At 47.2% G+C, this 13,869-nt stretch overlaps 1 protein-coding gene across 2 annotated transcripts in view; it reads left to right on the top strand.

Annotated features, from left to right (window-relative positions):
* LOC124719924 (nostrin) overlaps positions 1 to 13,869 on the top strand; it is a 142,190-nt gene that overhangs the window by 67,242 nt on the left and 61,079 nt on the right. For both annotated transcript variants that reach the window (XM_047245121.1, XM_047245122.1), the window contains 2 exons: positions 5,549 to 5,702; positions 9,147 to 9,272. In XM_047245121.1, the coding sequence (XP_047101077.1) occupies positions 5,549 to 5,702; positions 9,147 to 9,272 (280 nt within the window). The remainder of the gene's footprint in view (positions 1 to 5,548; positions 5,703 to 9,146; positions 9,273 to 13,869) is intronic.

Here is a 13,869-nt window from a genome sequence, read left to right as displayed (position 1 = left end):
CTGTCGCTATACGTATTAGAGCCACTTGTTCTGCAATACCGCCAGCGACTGTCTGCGCGATGTACATGATCAGTAGGTATTGCATATTGCCGGGCAATATTGAAGAGCTAATAATCGGATCTACTTGTTCGGAAACAATGCCAGATGCGATTTGCTCGAGGTGCACGGCCAATACAAGTTTCATATTGCTGTCAATATTGCCCGACAATGTAGCCGAGCAACAGACACGTTAAAAGTGAACACAGCCAATAGATATTGCATACAGCCCCCAATACTGCCCGGCAACGTAGCCGGCTGACACTGACGTTATGTGTACTGGAGCCACTTGTCCGGCAACACCGCCAGCGACTGTTTGCGCGAGGTACACGGCAAATAGGTACTACACATTGCCGTCAATATTGCCGGGCAATATTGAAGCTCTACGAATCGGCTATACTTGTTTGGCAACACTGCCAGAGGCTATTTGCGCGAGCTACTCGGCCAATAGAAGTTTCATATTGCTGTCAATATTGCCCGACAATGTAGCCGAGCAACACGCACTATAAAAAGGTACACAGCCAATAGATACTGCATACGGCCCCCAATACTGCCCGGCAACGTAGCGACGTAACACTGACGTTATACGTACTGGATCCACTTGTTCGGCAACACCGCCAGCGACTGTTTGCGCGGGGTAAACGGCCAATAGGTACTACATATTGCAGTCAATATTGCCGGGGAATATGAAGTGCTACGAATTAGATCTACTTGTTCGGTAACACTGCCAGAGGCTATTTGCGCGAGTTACACGGCCAATTGAAGTTGCATATTTCTGTCAATATTGCCCGACAATATAGCCGAGTAACAGACTATAAAAAGGTACACAGTCAACAGATATTGCATACAGCGCCCAATACTGCCCGGGAACGTAGCTAGGTGACACTGACGTTATACGTACTGGAGCCACTTGTTCGGCAACACCGCCTGCGACTGTTTGCGCGAGGTACACTGGCAATAGGTACTACATATTGCAGTCAATATTGCCGGACAATATTGAAGGGCTATAAATTGGAGCTACTTATTAGCAACACTGCCAGAGGATATTTGCGCGAGGTACGCGGCTAATAGATATTACCTATAGCTGTCAATATTGCCCGACAATGTAGCCGAACAAGAGACACTAAAAAAGGTACAATAGATATTGCATACATCCCCAATACTGCACGGATATTGTAAACCGAGCGAGGTGGCGCAGTGGTTAGACACTGGACTCGCATTCGGGAGGACGACGGTTCAATCCCGCGTCCGGCCATCCTGATTCAGGTTTTCCGTGATTTCCCTAAATCGCTCCAGGCAAATGCCGGGATGGTTCCTTTCATAGGGCACGGCCGACTTCCTTCCCCGTCCTCCTCTAATCCGATGAGACCGATGACCTCGGTGTCTGGTCTCCTTCCCCAAACAACCCAACCCCCAACAACATGGTATAAAAGACAGTGCACTGACGGAGCTGTACTCACACGACTCGTGTGAAAAGGTTTCCGACGGGATTATGGCCGCACGATGGCAATTAATAGACTTTGGACGTCAACTGGTAGTTGGAGGTAGACGCATGGGGCATCTCATTTCGGAAATCGTTACGGAATTCAGTGTTCCGAGAGTGTCAAGAGCGTGTCGAGAATACCAAATCTGAGGCATTACCTCTGATCACGGACAACGCATTTGGGGACGGCCTTGACTGGAACGCCGAGAGCAGCAGCTTTTGCGGAGGGTCGTCAGTGCTAACAGACAAGCAACACTGCTTGAAATCAGTGTCGGACGTACGACGAACAAATCCGTTAGGGCAGTGCGGCGAAATTTGGCGTTGATGGGCTATGACAGCAGACAACCGATGAGAGTGTCTTTGCTAACAACACTACAGCGCCTCCAGCGCCTCACCAGGGCTCGTTTGCATGACGGTTGGACCCTAGACGACTGGAACACCGTGGCCTGGTCAGATGAGAGCCAATATCAGGTGGCGAGAGCTGATGGTAGGGTTTGAGTGCGGTGCAGACCCCACGAAGCCCTGGACCCAAGTCCTCAGCAAGGCACCCCACAAGCTGGTGGTCGTTCGATAATGTTTTCGACTGGATTTGGAATGGATTGGCCCAGCTGAACTGATCATTAGCTGAAAATGGTTATGTTAGGCTACTTGGAGGCCATATGCAGCCATTCATGGAAGGAATTTTTGTGGATGGCGCGGGGATCAGGAGGGTAATACAGAACGCCGTGCTGGATCCCAACGGCCTCGTATCACTAGCAGTCGAAATGACAGGCATCTTATCTGCATGGCTGTAACGCATAGTGCAGCCACGTCTCGATCCCTGAGTCAACAGATGGGGACGTTTGCAAGACAATAACCATCTGCACAAACAGTTCCATGACGTTTGCAGCAGCACGGACTATCAGCTCTGAGACCGTGGCTGCATTTACCCTTGACGCTGCATCACAGACAGGATTGCCTGCGATGGTGTACTCGACGACGAACCTGGATGCACGAATGGCAAAACATTTTTTCGGATAAATCCAGGTTCTGTTTACAGCATCACGATGGTCGCTTCCGTGTTTGGCGACATCGCGGTGAATGGACATTGAAAGCGTGTATTCGTCATCGCGATACTGCCGTATCACCTGGCGTGATGGTATGGGGTGCCATTTGTTATACGTGTCAGTCACCTCTTGTTCGCATTGACAGCACTTTGAACAGTGAACGTTACATTTCAGATGTGTTACGATTTCAGCAGGATAACGCACGACCGCATGTTGCAGGTCCTGTACGGGCCTTTCTGGATACAGAAAATGTTCGACTGCTGCCCTGGCCAGCACATTCTCCAGGTCTCTCAGCAGTTGAAAACGCCTGGTCAATGGTGGCTGAGCAACTGGCTCGTCACAATACGCCAGTCACTGCTCTTGATGAAGTGTGGTATCGTGTTGAAGCTGTATGGGCAGCTGTACCTGTACACGCCATCCGAGCTCTGTTTGACTCAATTTGCAGGCGTATCAAGGCCGTTATTACGGCCAGAGGTGGTTGTTCTGGGTACTGATTTCTCAGGATCTATGCACCCGAATTGCGTGAAAATGTAATGACATGCCAGTTCTAGTATAATATATGTTTCCAATGAATACCCGTTTACCATCTGCATTTCATCTTCGTATAGCAATTTTAATGGCCAGTGGTGTAGTTACTCACTATCCCGCCTGGAGAATGCAACTACTAACTACAGTCAAAAATGGGCTACTGTCTGTCACTGCCATTCTTGTGCTGGACCACTCTTCAGTTCTACAGTTGCCCTAAGTGTAGAGTCTTGTATCGCAAGGAGGCAAGGGAGAGGATGTTGTCCTCATTGTACAAGACACATGCACATGTGGATTCATATGGTTCTGCATTTACATGAGCATTTACTTAACTGGAATAGAGTCCATGTGTTGTGGTACACGCACGTCAGTAATAGTCCTTCTGGACACAATATCGGTAATCCTGCTATGGTCACTAATCTGGTTGCTACGTACTGTCATAGTCGCCGACATTAACTGAACCTGCTCAGAAATAAATTGACAGGAGGCAACTGGGATGATTGAGTGAGTGAGTCTGTCCGGTTTGCGGCGGCGGCCTAAATACAGGCTGTCGAGAGGGCGCTGGCGGCATGTTGCTTGCGGGTGTGTCTCTGGGGCCTGTTGTGGTAGGCGCGCTTGATCTGGCGCCTAATAATCGAGCTTCGCGCTGCATTTTTGCCGACCAGTGTGGTGGCGACAGCTTGCGCCAGCACTCTAACGAACAGAAGTCTGATTGACAGGTCCCGGCGGAGGTTCGAGTCCTCCCTCGGGCATGGGTGTGTGTGTGTGTGTGTGTTGGTCCTTAGGATAATTTAGGTTAAGTAGTGTGTAAGCTTAGCGACTGATGACCTTAGCAGTTAAGTCCCATAAGATTTCACATACACTCCTGGAAATTGAAATAAGAACACCGTGAATTCATTGCCCCAGGAAGGCGAAACTTTATTGACACATTCCTGGGGTCAGATACATCACATGATCACACTGACAGAACCACAGGCACATAGACACAGGCAACAGAGCATGCACAATGTCGGCACTAGTACAGTGTATATCCACCTTTCGCAGCAACGCAGGCTGCTATTCTCCCATGGAGACGATCGTAGAGATGCTGGATGTAGTCCTGTGGAACGGCTTGCCATGCCATTTCCACCTGGCGCCTCAGTTGGACCAGCGTTCGTGCTGGACGTGTAGACCGCGTGAGACGACGCTTCATCCAGTCCCAAACATGCTCAATGGGGGACAGATCCGGAGATCTTGCTGGCCAGGGTAGTTGACTTACACCTTCTAGAGCACGTTGGGTGGCACGGGATACATGCGGACGTGCATTGTCCTGTTGGAACAGCAAGTTCCCTTGCCGGTCTAGGAATGGTAGAACGATGGGTTCGATGACGGTTTGGATGTACCGTGCACTATTCAGTGTCCCCTCGACGCTCACCAGTGGTGTACTTCCTGTGTAGGAGATCGCTCCCCACACCATGATGCCGGGTGTTGGCCCTGTGTGCCTCGGTCGTATGCAGTCCTGATTGTGGCGCTCACCTGCACGGCGCCAAACACGCATACGATCATCATTGGCACCAAGGCAGAAGCGACTCTCATCGCTGAAGACGACACGTCTCCATTCGTCCCTCCATTCACGCCTGTCGCGACACCACTGGAGGCGGGCTGCACGATGTTGGGGCGTGAGCGGAAGACGGCCTAACGGTGTGCGGGACCGTAGCCCAGCTTCATGGAGACGGTTGCGAATGGTCCTCGCCGATACCCCAGGAGCACAGTGTCCCTAATTTGCTGGGAAGTGGCGGTGCGGTCCCCTACGGCACTGCGTAGGATCCTACGGTCTTGGCGTGCATCCGTGCGTCGCTGCGGTCCGGTCCCAGGTCGACGGGCACGTGCACCTTCCGCCGACCACTGGCGACAACATCGATGTACTGTGGAGACCTCACGCCCCACGTGTTGAGCAATTCGGCGGTACGTCCACCCGGCCTCCCGCATGCCCACTATACGCCCTCGCTCAAAGTCCGTCAACTGCACATACGGTTCACGTCCACGCTGTCGCGGCATGCTACCAGTGTTAAAGACTGCGATGGAGCTCCGTATGCCACGGCAAACTGGCTGACACTGACGGCGGCGGTGCACAAATGCTGCACAGCTAGGGCCATTCGACGGCCAACACCGCGGTTCCTGGTGTGTCCGCTGTGCCGTGCGTCTGATCATTGCTTGTAGAGCCCTCTCGCAGTGTCCGGAGCAAGTATGGTGGGTCTGACACACCGGTGTCAATGTGTTCTTTTTTCCATTTCCAGGAGTGTACATTCGAACATTCAAGCATTCTGATTGACAACAGCAATATCTGTGCACGAGTTTGTCTGGTACGCACATTGACCTTCCATGCCATTACACTGAGTGCCTTGTACGTATGGTGTGGTATTTTGACGAGACAGTGTGGTGTGTGTAGCGTTGTTTGATGTTGTTTTTGTTGTTGCAGGGCGCTGGCTGCGTCTCTGGGTGAGGAGGTGGTGAAGCCGCTGCGGCAGCTGAGCGAAGCGCAGCACCGCATCCGCAAGTCTGTGGAGGCCGCCGTGGACAAGGCGGGCAGGGGGCTGTCCGACTGGAGGCACGCGCAGGCCAAGAGCAAGAAGGTGAGCAGGCGCCAGGCTGGGCTAGGCAGGCGCTGTACTGTGTGTGTGTGTGTGGGGGGGGGGGGGGGGGGGGGGGCGGGTCGCTGGAGAGCACAGGCCGGGGCCTCGCCTACTGCACATTATGTTTAGGTATTAGCTTCCGAAAATTACCTGCTGGAAGATAGTTTCCAGAAATTACCTACCTACTAAATGGTACCTACTAGAAATTCTCTCCCGAATATTGCTTTCCAGACATCACCTTCTGCACGTTACATTCCAGAAATTACCTTTTGGAACTTACCTTCCAAAAATTTTTCTGAGATTTACGTTACGAAAATAGTTTTCAGAAATTACCTACTTACTAAATGTCACCTTCTAAAAATTACCCTCTGAAAATTGCTTTCCAGATAGTTCCAGAAATTACCTTTCAAGAATTACCTTTTGGAATTTACCTTCCAAAAATTTTCTTCTGAGATTTACGTTTAGAAAATAATTTCGAGAAATTACCTACCTACTAAATGTCACCGTCTAGAAATTACCAACTGAAAATTGCTTTCCAGACATCACCTTCTGCACGTTAATTTCCAGAAATTGCCTTTTCGAACTTACCTTCCAAAAATTTTCTTCTGTGCTTTACCTTGCGAAAATTACCTCCTTCAAATTATTTTCTGCAGATGCTGGGCGTAATCTCTGAAAGTTACTTTCTGGACACCCCCTATCGAAAATTATATTCTGAGTAACACCTGCCCAAAATTACGTTGCCAACATTATCTTCTACGTATTACCTTCCGGAAATTACATTCTGCAACTTACCTTCTGGTACTTACCTCCTAGAAGTTACCCCTAAAAATCATCTGGAACTACCTTCTAAAAGTTATCTCCCACAACTTACTTTCTAGGTATTAGGTTCTGGAAATTACTTTCGGACATTACCTTCAATATATTACCTTCTGAACAAAAATAAATAAATAAACTTTGCAACCAAACACTTCCTTCTCAAGACGTATACCTTGGTTTCCTTGCTTGACACAGCGTGTATAGAGGGAGGGAACGTCCTTCAATCAACACAAAAATACTAACGCTTGCACTCAATTAATGAAATTCAGGGCAGCTTATTTGCAAGGTAATATTTCGAAGATAATGTCCACAAAATAGTCTATAAAAGGTGATGTCTAGAAGATAATTTTTGGGAGGCAGTTACCAAATTATAATTTCCAGAACTTAATTTCTGGTAAATAATTTCCAGAACGTAATTTTTGGAAAGTAACTTCTGAAAGGGAAATTCCAGAAAGTAAGTAATATCTGAAACGTAATTTCCGTAATGTAATTTCCGGAAGGTACTACCGAGAACGTAATACCAAGGATGTAAGACCAAGAAGTGCTTAAAGTAGTGACTTAGCATAAATCAGAAATATCAAATCATTACACAAGAATGGAGAAACTCTAGTCTGTTACAAGAAAGCCTGATTCGAATCATGATTTGACCTTTAAGTAAAAACCTTACGCAACAGTTATCTCTCGTCTCATCAGCACCTTGTGAAGAACCAATATTTTTTACATATGCAAACGCTCTGGTTTAATCACTTTATGGTGGGCTAGTGCCAAAATTGCATTCGTCAACTGCCCAATAAAACATTACAACCCGAGGTGGCGCAGTGGTTAGCACACTGGACTCCACATTCGGGAGGACGACGGTTCAAACCCGCGTCCGGCTTTCCTGATTGAGGTTTTCCGTGACTTCCCTGAATCTCTTCGGGAAAATGCCGGTATGGTTCGTTTGAAAGGGCACGGCCGACTTCCTTCCCTAATCCGATAAGAACGATAACCTCGCTGTTTGCCCCCCCCCCCCCCCCCCTGTCAACCAACCAATATTACAATCGACGACGGAAAGATGATGTCCTTCACTGTGGACCGCAAGCGCCAGAAACTGGTTATCAGTCGCGCCTGGACAGCTTAGTAGCAAGAGCACTTCTCCACGTGAGTAATCCTGGATTCGAATTCGGAACCGGGACGTAGTTCTAATGTGCCAGGTGTTTGCTGGCATCAGCGAAAAAAATGTTGCATTAGAGCCGTCCTTCTGCGTTTCCGGCACAGTCCTTAAAAATGTCAGCCTTTGTAATCGGTTTACCAAGGCTCCTACTTGATCCTTACTAAACTGAAGCGCCAAAGAAACTGGTATGGGCAAGCGTCGTCAAACACAGAGATATGTAGACGGGCAGAATACTGCGCTGCGGTCGGCAACGCCTGTATAACACGACAAGTGTCTGGCGCAGTTGTTAGATCGGTTACTGCTGCTACAATGGCAGGTTATCAAGTTTCAAGTGAGTTTGAACGTGGTGTTGCAGTCGGCGCACGAGCAATGGGACACAGCATTTCCTAGGTAGCGGTGAAGTGGGGATTTTGCCGTACGACCATTTCACGAGTATACCGTGATATCAGGAATCCTGTAAAACATCAAATTTCCGACATCGCTGCAGCTGGAAAAAGATCCTGTAAGAACAGGACCAACGATGGCAGAAGAGAAACGTTCAACGTGACAGAAGTGCAACCCTTCCGCAAATTCCTGCAGATTCTAATGCTGGGCCATCAGCAAGTGTCAGCGTGCGAACCATTCAACGAAACATCGTCGATATTGGCTTTCGGAGCCGAAGGCTCGCTCGTGTAGTCTTCATGACTGGACGACACAAAGGTTTACGCCTCGACTGCGGCCGTCAGCACCGACGTTGGACCGTTGATGACTCGAAACTTGTTGCCTGGTCGGACGAGTCTCGATTCAAATTGTATCGAGCGGATGGACGTGTACGGGTATGGAGACAACCTCATGAATCCATGGACCCTGCATGTCAGCATAGGACTGTTCAAGCTGGTGGAGGCTGTGTATTGGTGTGGGGCGTATGCAGTTGGATCGGTATGGGATCCCTGATACGTCTAGATACGACTTTGACAAGTGACACGTAGGTAAGCATGCTGTCTGATCACCTGCATCCATTTGTGTCCGTTGTGCATTCCGAAGGACTTGGGCAATTCCAGGAGGACAATGCGACACGCCACATGTCCAGAAGTGGCTCCAGGAGCACTCTTCTGACTTTAAACACTTCCTGTGGCCACCAAACTCCCCTGACACGAATATTATTGAGCATATCTGGGATGCCTTGCAACGTGCTGTTCCGAAGAGATCTCCACCCTCTCGTATTCTTACGGACTTGTGGACAGCCCTGGAGGACTCATGGTGTCCATTCCCTCCAGCACTACTTCAGACATTAGTCGAGTCCATGCCATGAGGTGCTGTGGCACTTGTGCTGCGTGCTCGCTGGCGCCCTACACGGTATTAGACAGGTGTACCAGTTTCTTTGGCTCTGCAGTGTATTTTAGCAGAAGAGTACCCGAAGTCTGTTGTATCTTTATGCTTACTGCAGAAATGGCCACGTTGGGACTGAGAGGTCTTGTGTTTTTGTGTGTTGGCAGGCGAGCTTCGCGGCTGCCCGCGAGAACGAGAGGCTCCAGGACAGCCACCTGGAGTCTGGACCGACGCAGCACCAGCCGCTGCACGCCCGACTCGGCCACCAGCTGTCCGACAAGGAGACTGCCAAGGTAGGCCTATCACCGTGCTGTTGCTGTTGTTGTTGCCTTTGTGGTCTCCAGTCTGAGACAGATCTGATGCAGTTCTCCACGCTACACTATCCTGACCAACCCTCTTCATCTCTGAATGACTACCGCAACGTACATCCATTTGAACTGATAACAGTATTTTTGCCAAGATCTCCTTCCACAGTTTTTAGCCATCACACCTCCTCTATTACCAGCCTGACAATTCCTCAATGCCTCTGGCTGTGTCCTATCAACCGATCACTTGTTTCAGTCAAGTCATCATCATCATCATCATCATCATCTACCTTTCAAGGATAAGGCCGTTGCCTGTTCGAAGCTCACGATCAAAATCAATCCCACCTTTTTGTAGGTCTTCGGCTTGAAGTTCAGGATCATACCTGGTTCATATGGCTCTGAGCACTCTGGGACTTAACTTCTAAGGTCATCAGTCCCCTAGAACTTAGAACTACTTAAACCTAACCAACCTAAGGACATCACACACATCCATGCCCAAGGCAGGATTCGAACCTACGACCGTAGCGGTCGCGCGGTTCCAGACTGTAGCGCCTAGAACCGCTCGGCCACCCTCGCCGGCCGAAGTTCAGGATCTTCCGAGGAATTCTGTGACCTGGCATTCTCATGAGGTGTTGTTTGCAGCCTTAACCATGTTTCAGAATTTTTTCATTCATACTGAGAATATTTAATTCGGTTCCAATATGTTCGTTTCTAATCATATCTCTTCTTGTGCACCCGGCCACTGTGGCCGAACTGTTCTAGGCGCTTCAGTCCGGAACCGCGCTGCTACTACGGTCGCAGGTTCGAATCCAGCCTCGGGCATGGATGTGTGTGATGTCCTCAGGTTAGTTAGGTTTAAGTAGTTCTTGGGGACTGATGACCTCAGATGTTAAGTCCCATAGTGCTTACAGCCATCAAAACTAATAGCACAGTCTAAATAAGAGATCAGAGACGCTTGGTCTAAACCTGAATTATCCAAAACAATTTTTGATCTAATTGGGTATTTTCCTAGGAATGCCATTATTTTTGTTTTTTTACTAGAAATTTTAAAGTCGTACTTCTTGCAAATCTCGTTCAGCTGGTATACCGACCTTCGGAGGTCATTTTCATTGTTAAGAATAATAACGATGTCATCAGCAAACAAAAGTATATTCAGGTATTTCTCATTCGTTATCTCAGTTCCTTTGTTTACTTTACATTTCCATTTGCAAAGAATGATGTCAATTTAGATATTAAAAAGGGTCTGTCATAGTCATCAGCCTTGTCTACCGAGAAGAGAAAAGAAGCTTTTAAAATGTGACACTACAGGAGAACGCTGAAGATGAGATGTTACTGAATGTAATCGGGGACGAAAGAAATATATGGCATAACCAAGCCGATTCAGTCAATTTATGTCATAAATTTCTGTTCTCCCCGATCTGATGCAGTACCTACTCATCTTCAACATTGTCAAATTTTAAAAGCTTCTATTCCCCTGTCGTTTGATCTCTATATGCTGAACATTTCACTTCCGTGCAAGGCTACATTCAAGACAAATACGTTGAGAAAAGACTGCCAAACACATCAATTCATATTCGTAACTTTTATTAAAACACTATTGTCTTATAGAAAAAATTGTTCTTGCTACTGCCAGTTCACATCTCATAGTCTCTCTTCTTCGGCCATCATCAGATATTTTGCTAGCTGGGTACCAGTATTAATCCATTACTTTTAGTGTCTGATTTCCTAATCTAATTCCTTCAGCGTCGCGTGATTTTATTCGTCCACATTCCATTACTCTTTTCAAAACAACATCAACTTCGTTCTGCTGTTCTTTCAAGTTTGTAGCCCTCTCTGACAGAATTTAATGTATTCGACGGACCTCAGTGTCTTTATTTGCGTTCCCTAAAGTTTAATTCCCTTCCCAGACGCCTCCATCATTTCTTTCACAGCGCGCTCGTTGTACAGATTGGATAACATTAGGCACACGCCACAATCCCATCTCACTCCATCTCGACCACTGTTCCCTGTCCTTTGACTCTTATAATTGCTGTCTGGATTCTGTACAAGCTGTAAATAGCCTTTCCGTACACGCATTTTATTTCTGCTAGCTTACGAATTTCCAACAGTCAGTACAGTTAAAATCTCAATTGCTTGTGTGAGTTCATTGTTAGTTCATGCTGTTTTGTTCTCCGTGTGTGCATTATGTCTTTAATAAGGTCAATAAATATATTTTGTCTGCAACAACGTGTCACCTACGTAACGGAACTTACGTTTTTTTCTCTACATCAGAGGTCACCATTCTTTCCGAGATTGCGACAATGAAGGAAATCCACTCCTAATTTTGAAGCAACGGAAGTTTTCTTATCGTTTACAAAAATGTAGATAGGTTATTAAACCAAGAAATAGTAGGGCCATTGGTGCTTTTTTATTGTTTCTTACAAACTGTTGACATTTGGCCAATAATTATCATAAGTGCTCCTCCGCACTCGTTACTGTCTTCTTTTCGTTGGCATTGTTACCATACCACAGGCTACATTCACAGGGGCGACTGCATTCGGTATTCTCAAGACTTTTTCTGACAATAATAGCCACCTCTAAGCGTTCAGAGCTTTAAATCCTTCATTCGTGTGATCATCGTGTGTGTACTTGTGTCACGATTGTTGAAGGTATCTAAAATTCGTCTGTGTAACTACTAAAAAATGGGCGTTTACGTCACCATATGCGTTTCGTTCCATGTAGTTAAAACACCGTCTGCAGTGAAACATGTTTATAATTTTAGTCTGGTTTCCAGGTATAAAAACAGTTCAATGGAAATGATACTTACAAGGGAACCTCCCCATCGCATCCCCCCTCAGATGTAGTTATAAGTTGGCACAGTGGATAGGCCTTGAAAAACTGAACACAGATCAATCCAGAAAGTAGGAAAAAGTTGTGTGGAACTATGAAAAAAATAAGCAAAATATACAAACTGAGTAGTCCATGTGCAAGATAGGCAACATCAAGGATAGTGTGAGCTCAGGAGCGCCGTGGTCCCGTGGTTAGCGTGAGCAGCTGCGGAACGAGAGGTCCTTGGTTCAAGTCTTCTCTCAAGTTTAATTTTTTATTTCCAGACAATTATTATCTGTCCGTCCGTCCGTCCGATGCGAGGTAAATGCGCCGTAGTATGGGGACGCTACACCTAAACAAACATCCAAACACACGACGTCAGTCGACTACAGCGCACGGAAGAGAGAGTATTCCTGCCAACGAGGCTCCCTGGCTGGCAGTTGACTGTTCGCTACTTTGGATGAACGAGCATTAAATACGTGAGATGTATTTCGTGGGCAATATGGATCCAGCAAATATAGCTCGCGACTTCAACAACAAGGTCAATGATAATAATTGACTGAAAATAAAAAAATTAACTTTACACTCGAGGGAAGACTTGAACCAAGAACCTCTCGTTCCGCAGTTGCTCAGGCTAACCACTTGACCACGGCGCCTCACATTTTCCTTGATGTTGCCTATCTTGCACATGGACTACCCAGTTTCTATATTTTGCTTATTTTTTTCATAGTTCCACACAACTTTTTCCTACTTTCTGGATTGATCTGTGTTCAGTTTTTCAAGGCCTATCCACTGTGCCAACTTATAACTAAATCTGAGGGGGGTGCGATGGGGAGGTTCCCTTGTTAGGTGTGATTTATAGGTACGGCATTTTATGTGTGACTTTCCTTTATATCAGGAAGAGTTGTCTGCTTGCACGGTTTTGATGAGCTCCTTCGTTTCGCACTACCAATTGCTGAATATACTCTCCGGGGAAATCCGGGAAAAATCCGGGAATGTTTTCATTCGGGAGAAAACCGGGAAAAACCCGTGAACTTTTCAGAATCCCGGTAATTTGTCATCGTTTGAGTTTTCAGCTAAATTTTTGTAGTTTTGACTGGTAAGAAGTGATACTATAACAAATAACTTTACCTTCTCCCGGTACTGGGCAATAATACTGCAGCAATAAAACATAAACAAGGGGAAAAACCGAAACGGCTGAACTGCCCCGAATGGGGCCTCCCTGCCAACAATGCCATACGGTCATTTAATTTCAACAGCAAGATGTGTCAAAGGTTTTAGGACGAAAACTATGCAATACTTCGTAATAACAAGCTGCTTCCGATGTGCGAGACGTCACAAGTGTTTACATTAGGTTCGTTTCAGCAGTTGCTAGCGGGTTCCTGCGCATGCGCAGTTGAGTCGCGTATGAGCTGTACCGGCGCCCGCTTATGGCTACGTCAGTGCAGCTGTTAGCTGTACCGCCAGAAGCAACGAGCAGCCGGATGCTAACCGGGAAAATTTTTTGTGGCGCGCCCAAGCTGCCAGATTAGCGCATGCGCAGAGCAGTCTGAGTTGTGGTGTGGCATGGGGGGCGGGGGGGGGGGGGGGCGGTAGTGTCCACGTGACCCGTGTTTACGTTTAGTGATTTTGCAGTCTATCTTTGTTCACAGCTCTCGCGTCAAATGAAAACAGAAGTATTTCTGTGGCCGGGAGCTAGCAAATGAATTAAAATACATTCACATCATTATGAAAGGCTAAAATACGTTATTAGTTTCAGTTTTCCGATTTTATTTTA

Source organism: Schistocerca piceifrons, chromosome 11 (genome assembly GCF_021461385.2).
Source record: "Schistocerca piceifrons isolate TAMUIC-IGC-003096 chromosome 11, iqSchPice1.1, whole genome shotgun sequence".
NCBI lineage: Eukaryota > Metazoa > Arthropoda > Insecta > Orthoptera > Acrididae > Schistocerca > Schistocerca piceifrons.
This window is presented reverse-complemented; position numbering and strand designations above follow the sequence as displayed.